Genomic DNA, 20,152 nt, shown 5'->3' on the forward strand with positions numbered 1-20,152 from the left:
ATTTTAGAAAGAAAAAAAGATTTTAAATAAGAGGGGTAAAATGAAGCAAAAGTTTTTAGACAATTTTTTTTTTTTTAGGGGGGGTTATATATTGTGGCTCCAAGGTAGCTCTGCCATGGCACTATACAACGGATGATGCTTTTCTTAAAAGTACTTGACTCTATACATTAGTAGCGCAATCTACGTATGAGTATTGATAAAAATGAGTAGAAATAGGACTTTAGTTAATATATGGTGAAGAGATGTAAAGAAATGATAGATTTCTGCTTAAGAGATAAAAGATCTGGACTCGATCACTATAAACACTATAAAAGTACATCTATGTGTTGTATATTCCAGTGCACTTGTATGTCAAATAAATCACTGAAAAAATAAAACATTAATTTAAAATTAAATCTTTAATTATAATTTTGAAAAATATATCTAATTAAAAAATAATTCAAAGTAATATTAATAGAGAAATTTGAGTAATATTAATAGAGAAATTTGAGAGAACTAGCGGGGGTTGGTCCAAGTGGTAAGCAGCTTGATTCGCTTAAACAAGGTTCTGGTTTTAATCTTTGTGGATACAAAAAATTTCTGCTGGGAGATTCACCCACCACAGCCAAGTGTTCAACGCGATTTGAACCACTAGACTTATAAACTGGGGTTGGCAAACCAAAAAGAGAAATTTAAGAGAAGTAAGAGAATTATTGAGACTCTTGGTGGCGCACCATCAAATGTTGAGCTGAAGCGGATTTCCCACGCGCAAAATCTACGGCTATAATAGCTATGTAGCTGTTTAGCTTTCTTCGTACTTCAGTTTTAGAGTCTTGCTTGGGCTCAGAGCTCTGATAGACCCGTCAAAGTGGGTTGTCATTTTCGTCCACTCCTCACTTCTCCCTTCTCACTTCTCACTTCTCACTTCCCATTTGATCACACGATTCTCTTTCCTTCTCTCTCTCTCACTCTCTCTCCATATAAACCCTTCGTTGCTTACAAACCATAACCCTCTCTACCTCTTTCCTTTACACCTATATCTTCCTTGAACTCAGAAGAAAGGAGAGTGGTTGCTAGTTGGAAGGAATCGAAGGAAGAGGAAAAACATGCCATCAGAGAGCAGCGAACGAGGAGTGGCGAAATCCATTGGAGCACCACCTCCACCAGATCATGAAAACCTCCACTGCCCACGTTGTGATTCTACCAACACCAAGTTCTGCTACTACAACAACTACAACCTCTCTCAGCCTCGTCACTTCTGCAAGGCCTGCCGCCGTTACTGGACTCAGGGCGGCACTCTCCGCAATATCCCTGTCGGTGGTGGTACCCGCAAGAACCCCAAGCGCTCTCGCACTTCTTCCGCTTCGTCGTCTTCCTCCTCTACTTCTTCTTCTTCTGCATCTCAAGACCGCAACTCTGCAACTCCCGTTTCTGTCTTAGCTGATCAACCCGACATGTCTTTCCCTGTATGTGGTGACCTCAATCTTGAACCAGCAAACATTTCTGGGTCTGGCACCGGAACTGGAACTGGAACTGGAACTTTCACTTCCTTGCTCAACACTCAGAACTCAGGCTTTCTGGCTCTGGGCGGCTTCGGCCTTGGCCTCGCTTCCGGGTTTGATGACCTTGGTTATGGCGGCCGAGGTGGTTGGCCCTTCACTGATATCGGAGAAGTTGGAAGTACATGGCAGCTCGGAAACCCAGAACCAGTCTTCGCTGATGGGGATTGCTTTTCTTGGCCAGAACTTGCCATTTCCACTCCTGGACACGGTTTGAAATAATCTCGCTTTTCCCTATATCTGTTGTTGGATAGAGTAGCTAGGGGTATTCCAATTTCAAGCGGCAATAATAGTGTTCGGTGAATGTCTCAGGTGAAAGCTTTTTCCTTTACTTTAGGTCTCCATGGTTTGTTGTCAGAAGTTGGAAATCAAGAATATGAGTGTACGTATTAGAATTTCTTTACTCTTGTGTTTTTGGACCCTTTTTGTTCTTAGGATTGTAGGTTTACCGAAAATTATATCATCAAGTTTAATGGTTTCTAGTCATTTTCTGGGGATTCTGTAAATGTTTGGGTTTTAATTGATACAAGAGCAAAAACCCACTTCTTCTTCCTGTTCTTATGATCTCTGAAATGACAATGAAGCAGCCTCACCCATCATCCGTTAATCAAATTCAAAAGAAATGCACGATTAACCTCACAAGCATCTTTTAGTGTCATGAGGTAATTTGTGTGGTGGGTTTATGCTTTTGGGTTGCTTTGGCTTCTGTGATCACATTTGCTGAAGCTGAAGTTACGGACATCTTTAAGTGGGTGGGTGGGGTTGGATGTGTGATTGTGGGACTTGAGCATGACTGACTCGTATTCCTATTCAGATACCTTATGTGTTGCAAAGCTCAGAGTCCAATGAAGGACAAAGAGTAGGGTATGGGACTATGGGTTTTAGCCTACTGGGGAAGGCAGCAGGAGAGAGTTTCCTAAACTAGACAATAATGATTTTCTGATCGATTCTGGTGTGATTGAAGCGATGTTTCTCCTACATGTAAATATGGAAAAGGAGATGGGGCGGTGGAGTGAATGACTCCTGTTTGTTTGTTGCTGAATAGTAATGTAGGTGACATGAACTGACAACTCAAGGAGTCTTATCAGTAGTGCCTCAAGAAGGGAACTGAAATGGGGTATACAATGACTGACATTTTAGCAAACACCTGTTGTAGGCCATCTTCTAGGCCATCAACTCCGGCATCACCACCGCCACTGCCGGAGCTGTAATTTGTAGTTCCCATGATCTTTCCAGCTCAGTAGTTGGAACTCTTTTTGAGTTTTGACTCTTGGGTAGTGGTGAGTGGTGAGTGGTGACTGCTGGGTTATGTACAAGAGGGTGAATTTTAAATTGATAATGAATGATGGCAATAATGATAGAACCCACCATAGAGGGAGTGTAAAGAAGCAAGAGAATCATCTTGTAGCTTCTTTTAAGTCAGGCTTCCATGTTTGGTCTGCAAGTCCTGAGCTTTAAAATGAGAAGAGGTGGGGGCTACTGCAACTTTGGGGGGCCAATTAGCTTTGTAAGGACTTGTTATGTTTAATGTCTGGTGTGACCCAGAAGGTTTTATTGATGGAATTCTGAATCAGACAAGAGTCGGTGGTGGATGGGACATATGGGTCAAACACAACAAATCTTGATTTCTCCACCAATTTCCCCTTGTGATGCGAGAACACAATAAGGAAGCAAAGAATCAGATAACATCTATCCACTTGGCCGACTTGACCCCTTTTCCATTGTTTCCTCTCCAAACTGATCAAAATCCAAGTTTTTTAAACTCCCATCTTCCTCTGATTCTGTAACCCAGTTGCGATTTGCGAAAGTTTCAGCTGATGAATATGGATTCCAGCTTCGTGCACTCTCCAGTATCTAGAATTCTTGGATTTAGTTTGAATCTTCTGCAATGAATGCTTAGGACTGTTTACTGAAATCTTATATCTCAATCATAAATTGGATAAAACATGTTATACACGTTAATTGCTCAGAACTGAAGCTCGTTCCAGAATTCTTTGTCTTTAGCTACAGCTATGGAAGACAAAATTGAAAATCTAAAAAAATTGCACCTGTGACCTGTGGAAAGCATGAATGAAGAATGTAGTGAATAAAATAGTAGGATAAAGATCAGAGTGAGCAGAGTGGGAATCTGAGAGAGAAAGGAAGGTAAACTAAAGATACTAACTAATTAGAAATCCTTATCAAGAAGCACAGAAACCAAGGGGGGTTGTGTTTATATATTATTATAAATACGGCCATGAACATCCCGAGGAGGGAATCTGGAAGTAAGCCAAGAAGAAATAATTCTTCTTCTGCACAAGTGTCATCTGATAAGCTAACTTTTTTGCACTGATCACCGAATTAAACATTAAAATAGAGTGTTCAAAGCGGACAAATATGAGGAAAATGAATGTTTCCCTAATGCCTCTACTCCCTATAGTCAACAGAGATCAAACAAAGATCTTTGTTGGCACGGCAAGTTAGGCACCTCCTCCATGCCCCACCCTTATTTGTTTCCAGGAATTCGAAAGGAAATTTACAAAAGCGAACACTGGAAAAGGAAATTTACAAAAGCCAACGGAAACGATTCAATAAGCCGCTAGAGAAAATCCAACCGAGGTCAAGAGCATATAAATTTTCCACTCTGCTTGGGTCATACAACGCCACCAACCTCAAGGCGAGGATACCATATCAAGAAATTGGAGGAATACTGTTATGTGAGGAGGAATTTTGGAAATAGAAATTCAGAGTTAAATGGCTTCAAGAATGTTATCAAAATACTGTTTTTTTATTCTATAAAGCGGTTTTACAATAGAATTTTAAAAATCAGAGATAAAAATAGTGAATGGTGGTAGGATGAGGGTTTGGTTTATCATAGATTTGCAAATAGGAAATTTTCTCATCAACAGGAGTTAATGATGAGGCCCTTATTCAAACTCGAAATACTATCGCTCCTCTGATCTCTAATGGGAATAATGCTGAACTAATTTCTTGTCCCAGTCAAGGGGAAATTAAATCAGCACTTTTTGCAATGGCTCCATTGAAGGCCTTGGAAAGGATAGTTTTTCCCCTTTGTTTTTTCAGAGGTTCTGGGAACTAACCAAAGATGATATTTGCGATTTTGTGACTAATGTTTTTTTGACAGGTACGATATCCCCTGACATCAACAACAACTTGGTTGCCTTATTCCAAAACAGCTGAACACAGAGGAGGTGGATCATTTCCTACCAATAGGTGTGTGTGGCATGGTGAGCAAAATTTTATCTATAGTAGTGGCAAGAAGAATGAAGAAACTCCTCCCTACAATAAAGAAGAGCAATATGCCTTTGTACCGGAAAGAGGTATTGATCTCTGATAATGTTTTTCTAGCGCATGAGGCCTTCCATTATATCAAAAAAAAAGGGGAAAAAGCAAAAGGAAGTCAATGGCTTTGAAAGGGACTTGAAGAGGGCTTATGAACGGATTGAGTGGAAGTTCCTAGAGAACTTACTAATGAGACTTGGTTTTGATAGTAAATTGGTTCAAATTATCATGGCATATGTGACTTATGTTCACTACTCTTGCCTAGTTAATGGTTCTATATGATGTTCAATTTAGTCGTCTAGAGGTATTCGATAGGGGGATCCTCTGTCACCAGCCTTGATTATGATTTGTGCTCAAGCTTTAAGTGCCCTACTAAAAAGAGGAGAAAGCGAGGGGCAGATAAAGGGTATCAAGTTAAGAAGTATAATTGAATCTCTCTCACACCTCTTATATGCAGATGATTATTTAATTTTTTTAGAGGTGAAATTGCAAGAAGTACATAATGTCAAGATGCTTCTCGACAGATATTGCAAGGCTTCGGAATAGGACGTAAATTCCAAGAAATCCTCGATTTGTTTCAATCTAATTACCCTTACAAAAATGAAGCGGTGGTTCTTACGAATACTTAAACTCCCCTATGGTGATGTCCCATCAAAGTACCTTGGCCTTCCTGCTCTTTTAGAAGGAAAGAAGGTGGATATCTTTCATAATTTAAATGATCGAAGAGCAACTAAATTAAAGGGTGGGCAAAGAAACTACCATCTCACGCAAAGAAGGAAATACTATTGAAGTCTTCAACCCTTTATTCATCTAACGATGTTGCTCAACATTTTAAGTTACCTCAAGCGTACCACAAAAAAACTAAGCAGCTGGTAAGTGCATTCTTCTGGGGAGACAAGGAAGATAAGAGAACTATTCACTGGATTTCGTGGGAAAAATTAACTCATTCGAAGGAGAAAGGTGGAGTTGGATTAAGGGACCCCTCTCTTCATGACAAGGCACTCCTCTCGAAGGCAGCATGGAGACTCTTACAAAATCCACATTCCCTCTTCTACTACCGGCACACATCCTTTTTAGAAGCCCAGTTAGGCAGCAATCTATCGTGGGGCTGGTGAAGCATACTTGAAGGAAGAAAGGTTCTCATAAAATGTCTACAATGGAGAATAGGAAGAGGGGACCAAATCAATGTTTGGGGATTAAGATGGATACATGGAATTGATAGAAAAAAGGTAATCACACCTAGTAACCCTGAGGGATTACTCATTCAAAAGGTGGAGCAACTAATTCACCTCACATAGAGAAAATGGAGAAGGGAGCTGATTGAACACATTTTTGAACCTCAAGTAGCTGTTGCAATCTTGAAAATCCACTTACCTCTCTTCCCCATGGATGATAAAATGGTTTGGGGAGCAAATAAGATATGATTATTTTCAGTTTCATGAATGAGAAGAATGAGATACAATGGCAACAATCATCGTCTTCTACAAGGGACGCCTGAGCTGAGGTTCCTTCAGAGGTTTGAAAGAAGGTATGGCATTGCCACACTTTGCCAAAAATTAGATCCTTTCTATGGAGGGCGGTTGCTAATTGCATTGCTTGTGGTGAATAATTCTTAAAGAGAGATAAATATAGATTTAATTTGCAGCCCGCTCTGTGGAGAAACAATTGAGAATGTGGATCATATCTTGCTTCATTCACCTTTTGCTCAAGCCACATGGTTCGGTAGCCCATTGTCAGTTAACTTTGGTAATAACTCAAATATTACACTTGTTGAATGGATTTTGTAATGGAAGGGCTTCTCAGCTAAAGGGAAAAGGAGAGGAAGAAAAGAGACTAGAGTGTTTAGCCACCTTTATCCTATGGCACTTGTGGTTGACACGCAATGAAAAAGTTTTCAATGGTGCTAGCCTACTGCCTAAGGAGGTTATTGCCAAAGCAACTCGAATGGCGGATGAATTTATGGAGAATAGTAAGAGGGTGGAAGTTGTAACAAGTAGGGGACGGCACGGGGTAGCACTAACCCAATGGACCCCCCCCCTCTCTACCACCACTTGGCTTTTCTAAAATAAACATAGATGCAGCCTTCAGCAAATCTTCAGGAAGAGCTGGTATTGGTTTGTGAAATGACTACAATACCCCTTCACCCACACCGTCTAGTATGATAAAAATTCAAGATTCCCCTTCTTTTTTTTTTTTTTTTTTTTTTTTGTGGGGGGGGGGGGGGAGGCCATTTTTTATATATTAGGGATGGGAGTATTAGATAATATACCATCGGGCAAGATCGAACCCACTACTTATTCACTAAGAGGTGTTGGTCTCACCAACCAACCCTGCAATGGTATGATTTTTACAACTAATATGCCCCAATTTGTAGGTGAAGCCAAGAGAGGTTGAGGTTGAAGGTGGGGAGGAAAATGGAGGAGAGGGTGTGGGGGTGTGGGGTGTGTGGAGGGTTGAGTGTGGGTGAAAGGCATATTTTAGTCATTTTACAAACAAATTTAACACCCTTTAAACATTGTCAATTGCTTTAAGATCTTAACGTAATTTATTGCAATAAGAGAACCTAACATTAGTTTATATTGCACTAACAGAACTCACACATCAAAAGCTAAGAAAAATTTAACTATGTGTCTTTTGATCCTTGATCACAATCACAGAAACTGATCTACTTGGAATCTTGGAGAGATTAAGTTTTTATGAGAGTTTTAGCATAGATTTTGCTCTACGTTAAAAGCTACAACAAGGTCAGGTTGGCCCAGGCTTTCAAAGTACCCTAATCTAACCATAACCCTAATGCTATCTATCACTTGTGGGTGTTAATTCATATCATGTGCTATTTATTGAAACCAAAATCGTGCCACAGATACCATATCATACCCTACCTAATAAATATGGTACATTATTGATACGACATAGTTATATTGTTCAATAAATGACAAAGCTAAATGATAAAAATGAACCACATTGCACTGATACTGTATTAAATATCAGCATTATTTTTGTACTAAATAAATATGGTACAATATATTTCCACTGCTTGGTATTTGATATGATAATGATGTGAAATATTGATTTATTTGGTACAACATCGTTATTGTACCAAATATTGATTCTGTACTAAATTGACACCCTTACTCCTTACCTAAGCCTCCTTTCCAGTTCTGTGTTTCCTCTTTTTGAATGATCAATCTAGATATTTTATATTCATCCACTAATCAAACTTGCTTCTAAGAAAATCAGAAGTGCAATTTCATCATCTGACAGTGGATGGGCTAATCTCCATAAGTAAAATGGGCTTGTTGGACTTGGACTGGGCTTGCATTTAAAAGCCCGTTTGAGCCCAATCTTACAATTTAGGAAATTTTCATCTGCAGCACCTAAGTTTGCGGCATAGGAAAGCTTATGCCTTTAGAGCTTGTTTGGTTATCTGAATCCAGAGATTTCAAATCCCTGGATTCATAAAATCGGAGATTTATACTTGTTTAGCTAAAACATTCATGGATTCATGAAATTCAGGGATTTTACTTTTACCTAAAAGGTGATTAAGGGGGTATAGAACAGAGCTAACCAATTGTTGGCCCGGCTGGGTTCCCTGTCCATACCTTCTGGTGTCTTAAAGGGCATGTTTGGTTATATGAGTTTGGAGATTTCAAATCTAAAGATTTCAAATCTATGAACTCATAATTTATGAAATTAATTGTTTGATTAACCAAATATGTGGAATAAAATCTATGGATTTATCTATGAATTTTGTGAATGTGCAAACGTTTAGTTTTTTTATAGTAAAGATGAAGTCTCTAGATTTCACCCCATACCCATAAATCTACATATTCATTTGTTTAGTGTAAGAAGATGAATCTCTAGATTTCGTGAATCTTGAGATTTTCACAACCAAACGGATATAAATTTCACATTCATGAATCCAGAAATTTCAGAATTCATGTTACCAAATAGGCCCTAAATCCAGGAATTTTCACAATCAAACAAGCATAAATTGCACATTCATCAAATCTCTGGATTCATGTAATCAAACTGACCCTAAGTCATTCTTGTGTATTGAGTGAAATCCATGAATTCTATATAAGTATAAAATTAATGAAATTTAGGGAATCACGCGGTATGTATCTGTATGAACTTTGATAGATTTAAGGCTTACCAAATAGTTAATTTTTAAAACATGAATCCATTAGATTCATGTAATCAAATAGGCCCTTAAACTCGGTTACCTTAGAGTGTGATGAATGTCCTCTTCTTAATTCTTTCCCCTGCACCTGCCACAAGAATTCAAGACAAAATCTAGGGTTCTGCCGGAGCTCGAGTCGATAGAGATTGAACTGAAGATCCGATAATTTAACAAGACGACCGATTAAAGAAAAAGAAAAAATTAGGGTTTGGTCTGGATAAAAATTCGATTTCTTGTGGTTGATGGGAATTAGCCGCTACAGAGGATTCTGGGATGACGGAATGGAGCCAGTCATACAGTAGATGGGCTTAATTTGATTATCTACTTTGTAGTCGTAACTTTTCTAATGACAGGAAATCTGAATTGGGTATTTTTGGTTGCAGAGTTGGCTATTGTTGAGAAAGTTCCAAGTTTATTGCAGGTAATTTGGTTCATCACAAATCATTAGAATTTGAACTTACAGTTTCATCACATAAAGAAAATGGAAATTTATTTTCCTCTACTGTATATGTTTAATGGAGCCAAAACGGTTGTAGCTCAGGCTAAAAAGGACTTGGTTAAGGTAATGCAACAATCCTGGACTCCCATTATTTTCTCCTTGAGTCGTCTCAGTCGCAATCCAGCTGTTTCAATAGACAGGTGAGAAGAAAAAAGTCCTTTTTTTTTGTTACTGTTCACAAAAATGATGATCATTTCATCCATTTCATCTGAAACGACAAGAATCTGTAATCAAGCTACCTACCTGTTGGGAGACATGAGAAAACATGCTCAGCTGAAACCACGGTAAAGAACTATTCCTTTTCCCTCCCAGTGATGCATGAATAGATGATGTATTCCATCCGTTGCACACCAACCTAAAGCTTGAAGGCCTAGTGATGCCCTCGTCCAGTGTGCAAGAGATGGAATACAACACAAACCCATGTTGATAGAGCTAGCCATGACAAGAAGAGAGTAACAGGAGATCATGCTCACTCCCCAATCCCACCCATGTTGACAGAGGTAGCCATGACAAGAAGAGTGTAATAGGAGATCATGTTCAGTCCCCAATCCCAACCATTAGCACCTCCAACAATGTTTCTAGCTTCTCTGGGTTTGCATTTTGGAACTGCTTCAAGATGTGAATTTATAGACAAATGCCTCTCCTAAGTCCCAAGGCAGGAACTGATGCTCAATCTGGATAGTGACTTATGGTTTTTTAATTAGAGATGATTGCTAATATTATAAGATTGAGATTAGAATATTGCATGATAGGCTAATAGGCTTTGATTACCTGATTTTGTTCTCTGTTTCTTCTGATTGAGAAATTAGGAGGAACCGGCCAGAGCTGGGAAGTGGATTACTATAAACTATAAAGTGAAAATGCTCAATGACGTGGAGATCACCAAGACTGCCACCCGACAGCCATGGAGGTGGTGCTGATTGCTGAAAGCTGGTAACTGGAGTCTCTCTCCAGCTTCCCTACCCACCTGTGCTTCTTTTATTTTTGATCAGAAAAACGTAAGAGATGTTATGCTTTGGGCTTATCAAAGAGTCACAGACCAAACCCAACAAACATTCCTTCAGGAGAGAAGATGGTTTATTTTTCACAGCAGAATCTTTTTTTGCAGAGTATGCGTGTGTGGGTGATGAAAAGTTGAACTTTTCCGTCCATAAGGTTTCTCAACTTTAAACACTCATTCCATGAGAGAGAGAGAAAGGGAAAAAGCTTGAATGGTCTCTGCTGGCAGCCCCTGTGTCCACCCATTATTTCCTCTCTTGCCTGCCCCCCTTCTTCCTTCCTGGGGAACACACAGAGACAGATGAGCGTCAGTTCGCAATATCGCTAGATGACATTGTTCTCTTTTGTTTTTGGTTGTAAGGGAATCTTGCAATACGTGGGCAGTGGGCCAAAATTATACTTTAAACACAGATGGTGAAGAGGAAAGCAATGATGTTGATCATACTTTTAACAGAGGTGGTGAAGCAAGGAAAGTGGTGATGATGTTGTTTTCTCTCTGCTTGCACTATTTCTTTAAGCTCTAGAAAGAAATCTTTTGAGAAACAGAACACATTCTGCAAATTTTTATGGAAAATGAGAGAGGAAAGGGACTTTATAAGCCTACAGAGGCATAGGGTATAGAGTCCAAAGAGCAATCTAGCTATAGAAACTTTTATAGTGGGTGGAATCCTTACTTGAATTGTTTACCCCCAAAAAAGAAAACCCTTACTTGAATTAGTCCTTTTATATTTGCATTATCCCATCTCCAACTTTTATCATCCAATAGAAAGAACTATTGCTATTTGACTTCTGGTTAATGATCCATAGCCACTTCACAATCTGACATAAACTATCCTGTTGTCACTACTGACTTATCAATGCATCAGGAATTCAGGAGTGGAAATTGATATCAAAAGACACTTTCCACTTGGGGCACTAAGAACACATCATAGGGGATCTGGTGCTGTAGAGAAAAGGGCCAAAGATGGTTTGATCTTGTCCCTGGCTGGGGTTGGGGCTAGGGCTAGGGTTTCGTTTACTTTTTTTTTTTTTTTTCTTAACAAAAAGGGTGGGGGAAGGGAATGGAGGACTGGCATTGATAAGTCTGAAAGCTGAATAGGCTTGAATCACATTCATTAAACTTATATAAGAACCTCGTATTACACACATGAAGCATGAGACTGGCTCAAATTTTAGAAGTAAAAAATGACAATAAGACAAGTACCACATTTTACAAAATTATGTTTGAATTGGTAGTTCTCTGGGGAAGTGATCTTCACAAATAAATCTTGTAGGACATGAGAAGACCTTCCATATCTTTTCCTAACCTTAGCTGGGCTTAAAAAATTTAAGCTTCAGTCCATTGTTTACCATACTCCAGATACCCCCAATGGAGAAAGCCAAACTAAAACCAAGCCCCAACCATCCAAGAGTCCAGTTGAAATACCAATTGAAACTGAACTTCTGAGGCTTCTTTATCAGGACCCACATGAAGCAAGGATAAGCAAAGGTAACAGGAAGAGTAAGGCCTCCCAAGAGACCAGCAAGGCTAGAGAGGAATGGGAGGGCTACTCCAATGAAGAAGGATACGAACCCATAGAAAACTCGAAAACCAGATCTGACCCAAACTGAGCAAGGACGATTTGTACGACTGGTGTATCCTGCTTCAAAACTGTCAAATACAGGCATTGAGTATATCTGAAAGCTGCTTAGGCAATTGAACACGACTAAGAGGAATGTTGTTGCAAGGAGTCCTCGTGAAATGTCGTGGCTGTGGAAACCATACAAAGCATTCAGCATTCCTCCCGAAGGCATCTACAAGGAAATGCAGCAGAAAATTGAGATCCAATCAACTTCCCATATGGATAAATTACAAACATTTTGCACTAGTATAATGTCCAACTATTCATATTTATATTCCTTTTTTTTTTTTTTTTTTTGGATGAATAAAGAAATATATTAAATACAACAACACCAAAAATACAAAGGGAAAGAGGGGGGGGGGGGTAAGGCAAGCCTATCAAGAGGAAGGCCTAATGGAGGAGGTGAGACTCCAAGAACTAACAATTAGACTATTCCTGGGGGAGTCAGACACCGGGGGATGGGGAATATGGAGAAGTCTAGATGAAACCTCAAAACAGATGGTCTTCCAGATCATGTCAAGGGAACAAGATTTGGAGGACCACCGCCTAATATTTTGCTCCCACCATAAGTGGTGAATAATCACACCAAACACTAGCTTGTCAACTTGGTCACAAATGGAGGAGCCCAAGAAGACTCTCAAACACAAGGCCCAATCTCTTCCAAATGAGCTTCAGAAGGCAGGCTAGGTTGATATCGAAAATGCAGGCAAATACCTAAGCCTCCTTCAGATTTGGGAAGACAAACAAAGGACCAGCTAATGGGATAGAGGAAACGGGAGGACTCCTAGCCTTTCCAAAGGAAAGCGCAACAGAGGGATTCTATGGCCCGGATAGTGGATTTAGGGATGGAGAAGATTCCACACCAGTAAAAAAAGAGGATTGAAGAACAAAGCGAATGAGCATCACTTGACTAGCAAAAGAGAGGAGCTTACCTTTCCAGAGTTGGAGCTTTTTCCGAATATGGTCGAGCGAGAGCAATGGTGGCGAGTGAGGCAGCCCGGGATAAGAGGGTATATTGATAGGGATTCAAAAACATTTTTTAGTGGTATTAAATTCTCAGGGACACAGTCTAATGAATTAAAATGTACAATTTGCAATTTGTAGCTTTGTTAATCAATTCAAGCTCCTAGGTCTAGTTAAACATCAATTCATTCAACCAGTTATGGTAACTCACTTAAGTTTGATTGTTTGCTAGGACATAAGAATCTGTTCCATAAAGTAGATCCTTTAAATGGAAGAATCCAGTTTCTCTACTAACTACTCTTCTTCTTTTCTTTTTTTCTTTTTTCTTTTTTTTTTTTTTTTTTTTTAATTATCATACAGATATAGATAGATAATGTATCCACAATTTTATACTCAGGCAATTTGAAGTGTAAAGACTAAGGAATTGATTCACTCCCATTCCTTTTGAGAATTTTTCATACAAAAATCAAGAATAAGTTTTGGCATGCATAGTAGATTGAAGAGTTGGTGATAAATCCAGCAACTAGTCCTAGAAGAGCCTCACATGAACACACTTACTGCAACCCTTATCGCTGGATTAATTGCTTGGCTAGATCCTTCCCTTGGGCCATTTGGTGGATATGGCAAACTTATTTGGTGTCAAGGATCTATGGGATTGATAGCATGATTAAACCCCTCACTAGTGTGCACTTCCAAAAACATGCTGGTATGCAACTTGGTGAGTTGTAAGTAAATGAATAGTATATGTATACATATAAAAAATGGAAGGACTTGTGAATGATCCTTAACTACAAAGTAAACGAAAACCACAGGAAACAAGAGTTGGGATGGAATAGCCAGGAGCAGTGCAGTCAGATGCAAATATCCCTGATATGAGAATAAAGTTTGTAACAAAAGCACTTACAAGATTCCCATAAGCCCAGAAGCCTCCTATTGCAATAGGGAACAGGCACATGGCAATGAAGAAATATGCAACTTTGGCTCCTCTCCACATAGGCACATGAGCTGGGTGCTTAAAGGTTGATGGCATCGTTGCCTAAAGAATCCAGTCAAAACTCTCAATGCATCAAAATTTGATATTTTGAAGGGGCAGTTAAGTAACACAGTACACAGGTACTTCCCCTGACTACTTAGGAGAAAGTACAATATTATCACAATATCAAAATATAATTTTGAGATATGTGGCTCATACCTGGATTTCCATTGCCAGATTGTGACCCCTGAAAGCAAATGCTATAATTCCTAATGCATTCAAGACTGCAAAGGCTGAGGCAGAGGAGGCAGGGGATGAAAGGGGTTGATATGAGATTGTGGGTGGCCTTGGTTGACTCACTGAGAGGACCCACACCATGGTAGAATAAGTGATGGCTGTCACTGCCCCTATGAGGGACAGCCCTGCAATGGAGTTGAGGTTTGGAAGCTGAGATAGAACGATGCAAAGAGAAGTGAAGACCAGATACCACTCCACTGTTGTTAGAGGATTCGATGAACAAAGAGGCCCACAGACTATCTGGAAGAAAAGCTTCATGGTTTCCCCACCAATGAGAATCAATGCTGTTGCAGTGCCTGCTGAAAGGTAGACCGTCGGGAAGAGAGCAAGCCATACACCTAACCTTTCACCTGAAGAAGAAAGCAAACATTGGCTCAACCATTACTGATGTTACAAAATGGCACCATATCATATGGTTTACTTCTGGCTCACACTATCCCTTCCCAGTTAAGAAGAAAGTAACAGCATATAATTACAGAAGAAAATTTGTTGACTACCTAGCTGATATTTGTTTTGATCCTCCAGTTTAGGAACCTAGTCAAATTCTAATGTTAAATGATGCATAATTGTTTCAGGTAAACCAATCAACTGTAGCACACTAGAAAAAAAGGGAGAGGGACGGGTATGATAATGGTGAATTGTGTGTAGTAACCTTTGTGTTTCTTTGCTAATGGCTCTGGAGCACACACAACAATTATTAAGGGAAGAATACATAGGCATTACTACAAAGGAAGCCATGATTTTTCCTAGCACATATGAATCCATTGCCAAATTAAAATATTTCAGAGATTTCAAATGAGTAAAAAGAATATAGTTTATCAGAACAAAGGAACTTTGGAAATGAGTTCTTTGGTTGTCCAGTGTCATTCTGCCACATGAATATGTGATGTGATCAGTCCAAGCATTAGACAGAGAGACATAGTTTGGATTATTCATGTGTGAAATTTCAAAGTCTAATTCAATCAGGTACCCTCCTTCCAATCCCTCCCCATGAATGACCATGCACACCAATTGATACCCAACCACTCTTGTGTGCACTCTTCCAGTCTCCCCCCAGTTCCAAATTTTCCAAAGCTCCATTCTATCAGTAGGATATCTCTGTCTGAAGTAACATTTTTATATGTCGCAGGACCCTTGGTATGTCTATCCATCCAAAAATTCCGGGCACCAACTGAGCTGCCACATGGTAGATACCTGGGCAACACAGGAAGCCCTTCCCAGGTAGGGCACTCTGGAAACTAGAACTCTATTTAAATGCCAGGACATCCCAGAATAGTTGATTCGCAAGTTAATTACCATCAGAAAATGGTAGCTAGGGTCCAATTAAGTGAAAACCGTATGGATTATTCATCTGGGGGATCTGCCTAGCTTTAGCATGTAAAGTAGAGTTCTAGAATCTGAAAATTTATTGAACTGAAAAAGGACTTCGGAGGAACAGATTTAAGTGACTTTTCAATAACCAGAGAATATATTCTCACCAAATGCTGCCTGTGCAAGCTCCACATATCTGTTGTACCTCTTTCCTGGAACTGCTTCATGCAGCTGGACTAGAATCCACAACGTGTAAAGTTGCCAAAAGTAGGCTATGGTTAGGGAGATTATTCCCCAACTCCTGCAAGAAATCCAGAACAACATTATTTATAATTTTTTCAATTGCAAACTTCGTGTAAGCAGTTATATTGAGGATCTTAATGAATTTCCATCCTATTTCCTATTTATAATTCCCTTGGTGCTTATCTGTTTTGTTTCTTTTTCTAATAAACAACTTAACCTCCCTTCTTCAATAACTAATTCATGGGATCTCTCTAGCACATAAATTATGATTCAAGCAATAAAAGATATTTGCCTATTCTCAGCTTTACGTATGACCAACTTCTTCCTAGCAGTGCAGAAATTGGAGTGTATGAGAGAGTGACCACTGTTGGGTCTGGGGTAGGTCAAAAGATATGAATTCTTGCTCCTGCTTCACTGAAGCTGTATACTGACTTGAACCCACGACCACCACCTGGGAATAGAGTAACCTTACTTTTAAGCCAAAGTCCAGCCTCTAGTTTTCTTAACTTAGATGTAATTTCTTTTATTGAATTTAACTCAGATGTATTGAACTGCAATTGGCAATTGTTCTCTTCAAGAAGAAAAGCTTCTTTTTGATAATTTGCTCTGAATTGTTTTTGAATCCACAGATCATTTCAGAAGTAGCGTGTTGTCTGATCCACTGGGATAAAAAGGGAGAGGGACTTATTAATCATAGAGCGTATTTTGAAAAGTTTTAAGCTTAGACCAAATTTGACACTTAATTGGTATCTACTCTCCTGCACTTTTTTTTTTTTTTTTTTTTTGGGGGTTGGGGGGTTAAAGCTCATTAAAGAGCTCACAAGCTTATTAATGGTATTCAACCCCTTTTGCTCACACCGAGGTTCATGCAATATATATAAACAGAAATGGGTGGGTGTCAGTAGTAAAGTCATGGTAATATTTTTCAATTTTCTCGCCGATACAGACCACCCACAAGGGCCACAAAGATCAGAAACTCCTTTACCTTAATGGACTTCATTACCGACGAAGAAAACACACCAAAAGTAGGAAGGATTTTTTTTTTTCATCTGTTTTTTTCTCCCGGTGGACGAAAAATGAAAATTATCTTTATTGATTAGTACTAGTCCTAAGCTCATCTCGTCCAAGGAAGAGACCAAACTCGTACAGAAAGACTGGAGTTTTTTCCCATAATACTCCAGAAAAAGAAAGTGGAGAAGCAGCAGACTATATACATCTTCTGTAGCAGATGAAAGTCGTTTTCAGGGTCTTTCTCCGACTTCATTGATCTTCTTCAGATTTGAATTTTCTCTGTTTTTTTATTCTCATTTATTTGATTTTTTTTTTTTTTTTTGGAGTGGTTTTAATCTATCCTTCGGATCCCTATTCCCTTGCACGCAAAAAGATGGAGAATGAAGAACAGCAGGCTAAGGAAAACAAGGATTTTTAACAATCATCAATCAATCAACAAAAAGATTGAACGACAAGTCACTTCCTCCCTTCTGCATTTGTTTTAATTGCCTCTCTACTGCTGTACGGCACCTAACACTGATCTTTCCCCCATGAGGATAACCCCATGAGAAAATGGGAAAGAAAAAGCCTAACCTTTAGAAAAAGCGAAAGCAAAATTAAAATTTCTAAAAGACGTCGTTTTGATAGGTCATCTATTAACGCCTTTCGATGTGAATCCCAAGCAGGCTAGGAAGGTAGGGCCATTCCATCATGACGTTACAAATAATGGGTAGACAAGAAGGATCGCAAAGGTTCTCCGGATTCTCAACAATGTAAAAGAATGGGAGCAAATCAAGAAGGAGAAACCAGAGAGGACCCACTCCCCCTCAAGATGAATTTGACTGTCTCTGGCTCTGATGCTGTGAAGATTAGTAACTCAAGTAAAGCACATCAGGTTACTGATAAAATGACTGTGCCTGAAAACAAATAGCTCTGTTCTAATGCTGTGAACCTCTCTATGACCTATGAGTCTATCACCTAGCTATGTTTCGTCTAAAGGTAGAGGACTAGCTAACTTTTAAAAGTTAAAGCAACCTAGCAGAAGGCACAATCACCCATTTCCAGAGATTTCCCAGATTGATTAAAATTTAAAACCCACCAGTTACCCACCCATTAATTTGTGATTGAAACACTGAAGACACCATTACTGTAAAGGTAATGAAATATACAGAGCAGTACTAGTAGTATAACAAGTAACAAAGATGAGTAGAAATGGCAAGTGGGAAACATTACCAGCCGAGGAAAGCGAAGGCAACGGGCAATACAAGGGCCTGGAAACCGATTCCGGCGTTGAGGTTGTGAAAAGCAGCATAATGGGCATTACCATTGCGAGATTCAGTGATTGGAAGCCAAGCGTCCTGAGGATTGAGCTTGGTGAGATGACCCACTTCCTCCAGATACCCTTTCATGTTGATCAGAACTCGCTTCATCGGTGTTCCTATCGGGCTAAGAAACCTTGGTGATATCAACGATGTTGGCGTCCATGTAGATGACTTCGCCTCCTTGGACGCCGGTCTCGGCGACCTCTGCCCTGACGGCGTCAATGCATCAGGCGTCGCCGGTATTGATACCAGCTCTGTCTCTGGTCTTTCGTCCATTTCGCCTCCTTACTTCGCTCACTAGTGCGAACTCACACTTGCAGGTCGGTCAGAGAGTGCAGAAACACTCTGTCTGTTTCTGTGATCCTCTTCTCTTGTTTGGGGTGATATATCTGGGAGACTCTGCTGTACTGACAGTGGGGTCTCTGTTTTCTCTTTATTTTACAATTACAGAGAAGATTCTACTGTTCCTATGTTGGGTTTGTTCAACATAAATTTTGATTAAATTTCAAAGAAAATAAAGATGAATGATGATGATGATCCAGGTTTCATGCATTGCCTGTGTAGAGGAGGCCATAGATGATGATGGATTTGAGATCTGTAGAGAATTTCAATATTCCAAAGTTACAGAGTTCAAGATTTTCAAACTTGCTTTATTGACAAAGAGCACTTTGGTAAGGTAAGGGCCAAAAGAGCTTATTGGGAGAGGGACCAAGGGATAAATTTGTCATAATAAAATAGATATTGTTAAGAATGGAAAATTAAATGTAAAACTTAAATAAATCTGGGAGGAGAGAGGAAGAGAAAGACAGGAGACAGTGCACGGCTGCACGCCTATGGATGGTGATGATGAAGTGTGGGAACTGGGATTGTTATGAAATCAATACCATTTCCATTCGCGCTGTATAAAGTTGAAATTGATAGTTGATAGGACATAGAGCGCCTCATAGCGCGTTTGGCAATGTTCTTATAAAATATTTTTGGAGGCATTTGTTCAAATGGTTGGTTCTTTTGTTTTAAAAACGGATTAATGAAAACACAGTGGTCTAAATAACATAAAAACATAAACAAAAGTATAAAATTGATTCTGAAACTTTATAATGAGTTTATCAAACATCAACTTATTTTAATAGTGTTCTAAATCTATTTTCATAACAGATTTATCAAACATCTATTTTCACGTAAATAATGATTTTTTAGCATAAAAATATAAAAAATGGTTTTGCATTAGAATTGATCTCACATAATATAAACTCTACCAAACGCATGCACATAGTCATTGGTTCGTTTTGTTCCCTTCATTATGGTCGGATTATCCGTCAAAAGTGTTTTACCAGGTGTTATTCCAAAATTTGTTACCTTTAGTTGAACCACGAGTCACTTCTTTCACCAGCAGTTGGTTCAAGGATTTGCATTGGTGAGAGCCGGTTGACTTTGTGGCCGAGAAGCTACATCCAAAGCCTAAGTCGGACAAAAGAAAACGCAAGTTATTGTTGAGAGGAATAATTATCTTAACAAAATGTTTTTTGGGTAGGTTTCAAGAGTTTAATGAACATTATCCGATCCCTTAGGAGTTGGGGGTATTTATGTAATTGTCTAATGTGTGTAGATTGTCGGATGAATGAGGGCTAACTCTCTTTTTCCAGTGAGGTTGGCACAAAAGAACACACTGTGCTCTCTTAACCTGAGGTTGGCTGGTAAAGCTAACAGAGGATGTGATGTGGCTTCTTTTAACTTCTAGAAAGTCAATGAGAAGCATTCTCTAGATAGATATTCTCAAGGTATCAGGATTCCCTGAAATGTACAGTGCATTTAACATATGTATGAAGAATTCAATAGGTTTATCACAGATCAAAAAATACACTAGTTGATGGATGTGTCTTTGAAAAGTGAGGTTCTCAACCAATGTCAGTTCCAGAAATTTGCCACCCAC

The 20,152-nt window shown here is 39.2% G+C and overlaps 1 protein-coding gene, 1 long non-coding RNA gene and 1 pseudogene across 2 annotated transcripts; 1 reads left to right on the forward strand and 2 right to left on the reverse strand.

Moving 5' to 3' along the window:
- The first annotated feature begins 783 nt into the window (after window positions 1-783).
- LOC149017897 (dof zinc finger protein DOF3.4 pseudogene) lies at window positions 784-2,819 on the forward strand (annotated as a pseudogene).
- Window positions 2,820-9,491: 6,672 nt separating this feature from the next.
- LOC149017898 (uncharacterized) lies at window positions 9,492-10,307 on the reverse strand. Its single transcript, XR_016172871.1, has 2 exons — window positions 9,746-10,307; window positions 9,492-9,626 (listed from the first exon to the last, which is right to left on the reverse strand). It is a non-coding gene; the product is annotated as an uncharacterized LOC149017898 (long non-coding RNA).
- A 1,258-nt stretch (window positions 10,308-11,565) lies between these two features.
- Window positions 11,566-18,887, reverse strand: LOC149017899 (Transmembrane amino acid transporter family protein). The gene is made up of 5 exons (XM_089152224.1): window positions 18,134-18,887; window positions 15,835-15,968; window positions 14,279-14,706; window positions 13,991-14,122; window positions 11,566-12,295 (listed from the first exon to the last, which is right to left on the reverse strand). Exons 1-5 carry the CDS (start codon window positions 18,496-18,498, stop codon window positions 11,810-11,812), a joined length of 1,545 nt encoding a protein of 514 aa, XP_089008350.1. The 5' UTR covers window positions 18,499-18,887; the 3' UTR covers window positions 11,566-11,809.
- Between the last annotated feature and the right edge of the window lie 1,265 nt (window positions 18,888-20,152).

Source organism: Hakea prostrata, chromosome 4 (genome assembly GCF_041222555.1).
Source record: "Hakea prostrata isolate BN-2017 chromosome 4, UWA_Hpros_2, whole genome shotgun sequence".
Taxonomy (NCBI): Eukaryota; Viridiplantae; Streptophyta; class Magnoliopsida; order Proteales; family Proteaceae; genus Hakea; species Hakea prostrata.

Coding starts and splice junctions, on each gene's coding strand:
- LOC149017899 (XM_089152224.1), bottom strand. CDS start 18,498: ATGGACGAAAGACCAGAGACAGAGCTGGTATCAATACCGGCGACGCCT. Junction 15,969..18,133: donor GCCTTCGCTTTCCTCGGCTG/GTAATGTTTCCC, acceptor GATTTCTTGCAG/GAGTTGGGGAATAATCTCCC. Junction 14,707..15,834: donor GCTTGCACAGGCAGCATTTG/GTGAGAATATAT, acceptor TTTCTTCTTCAG/GTGAAAGGTTAGGTGTATGG.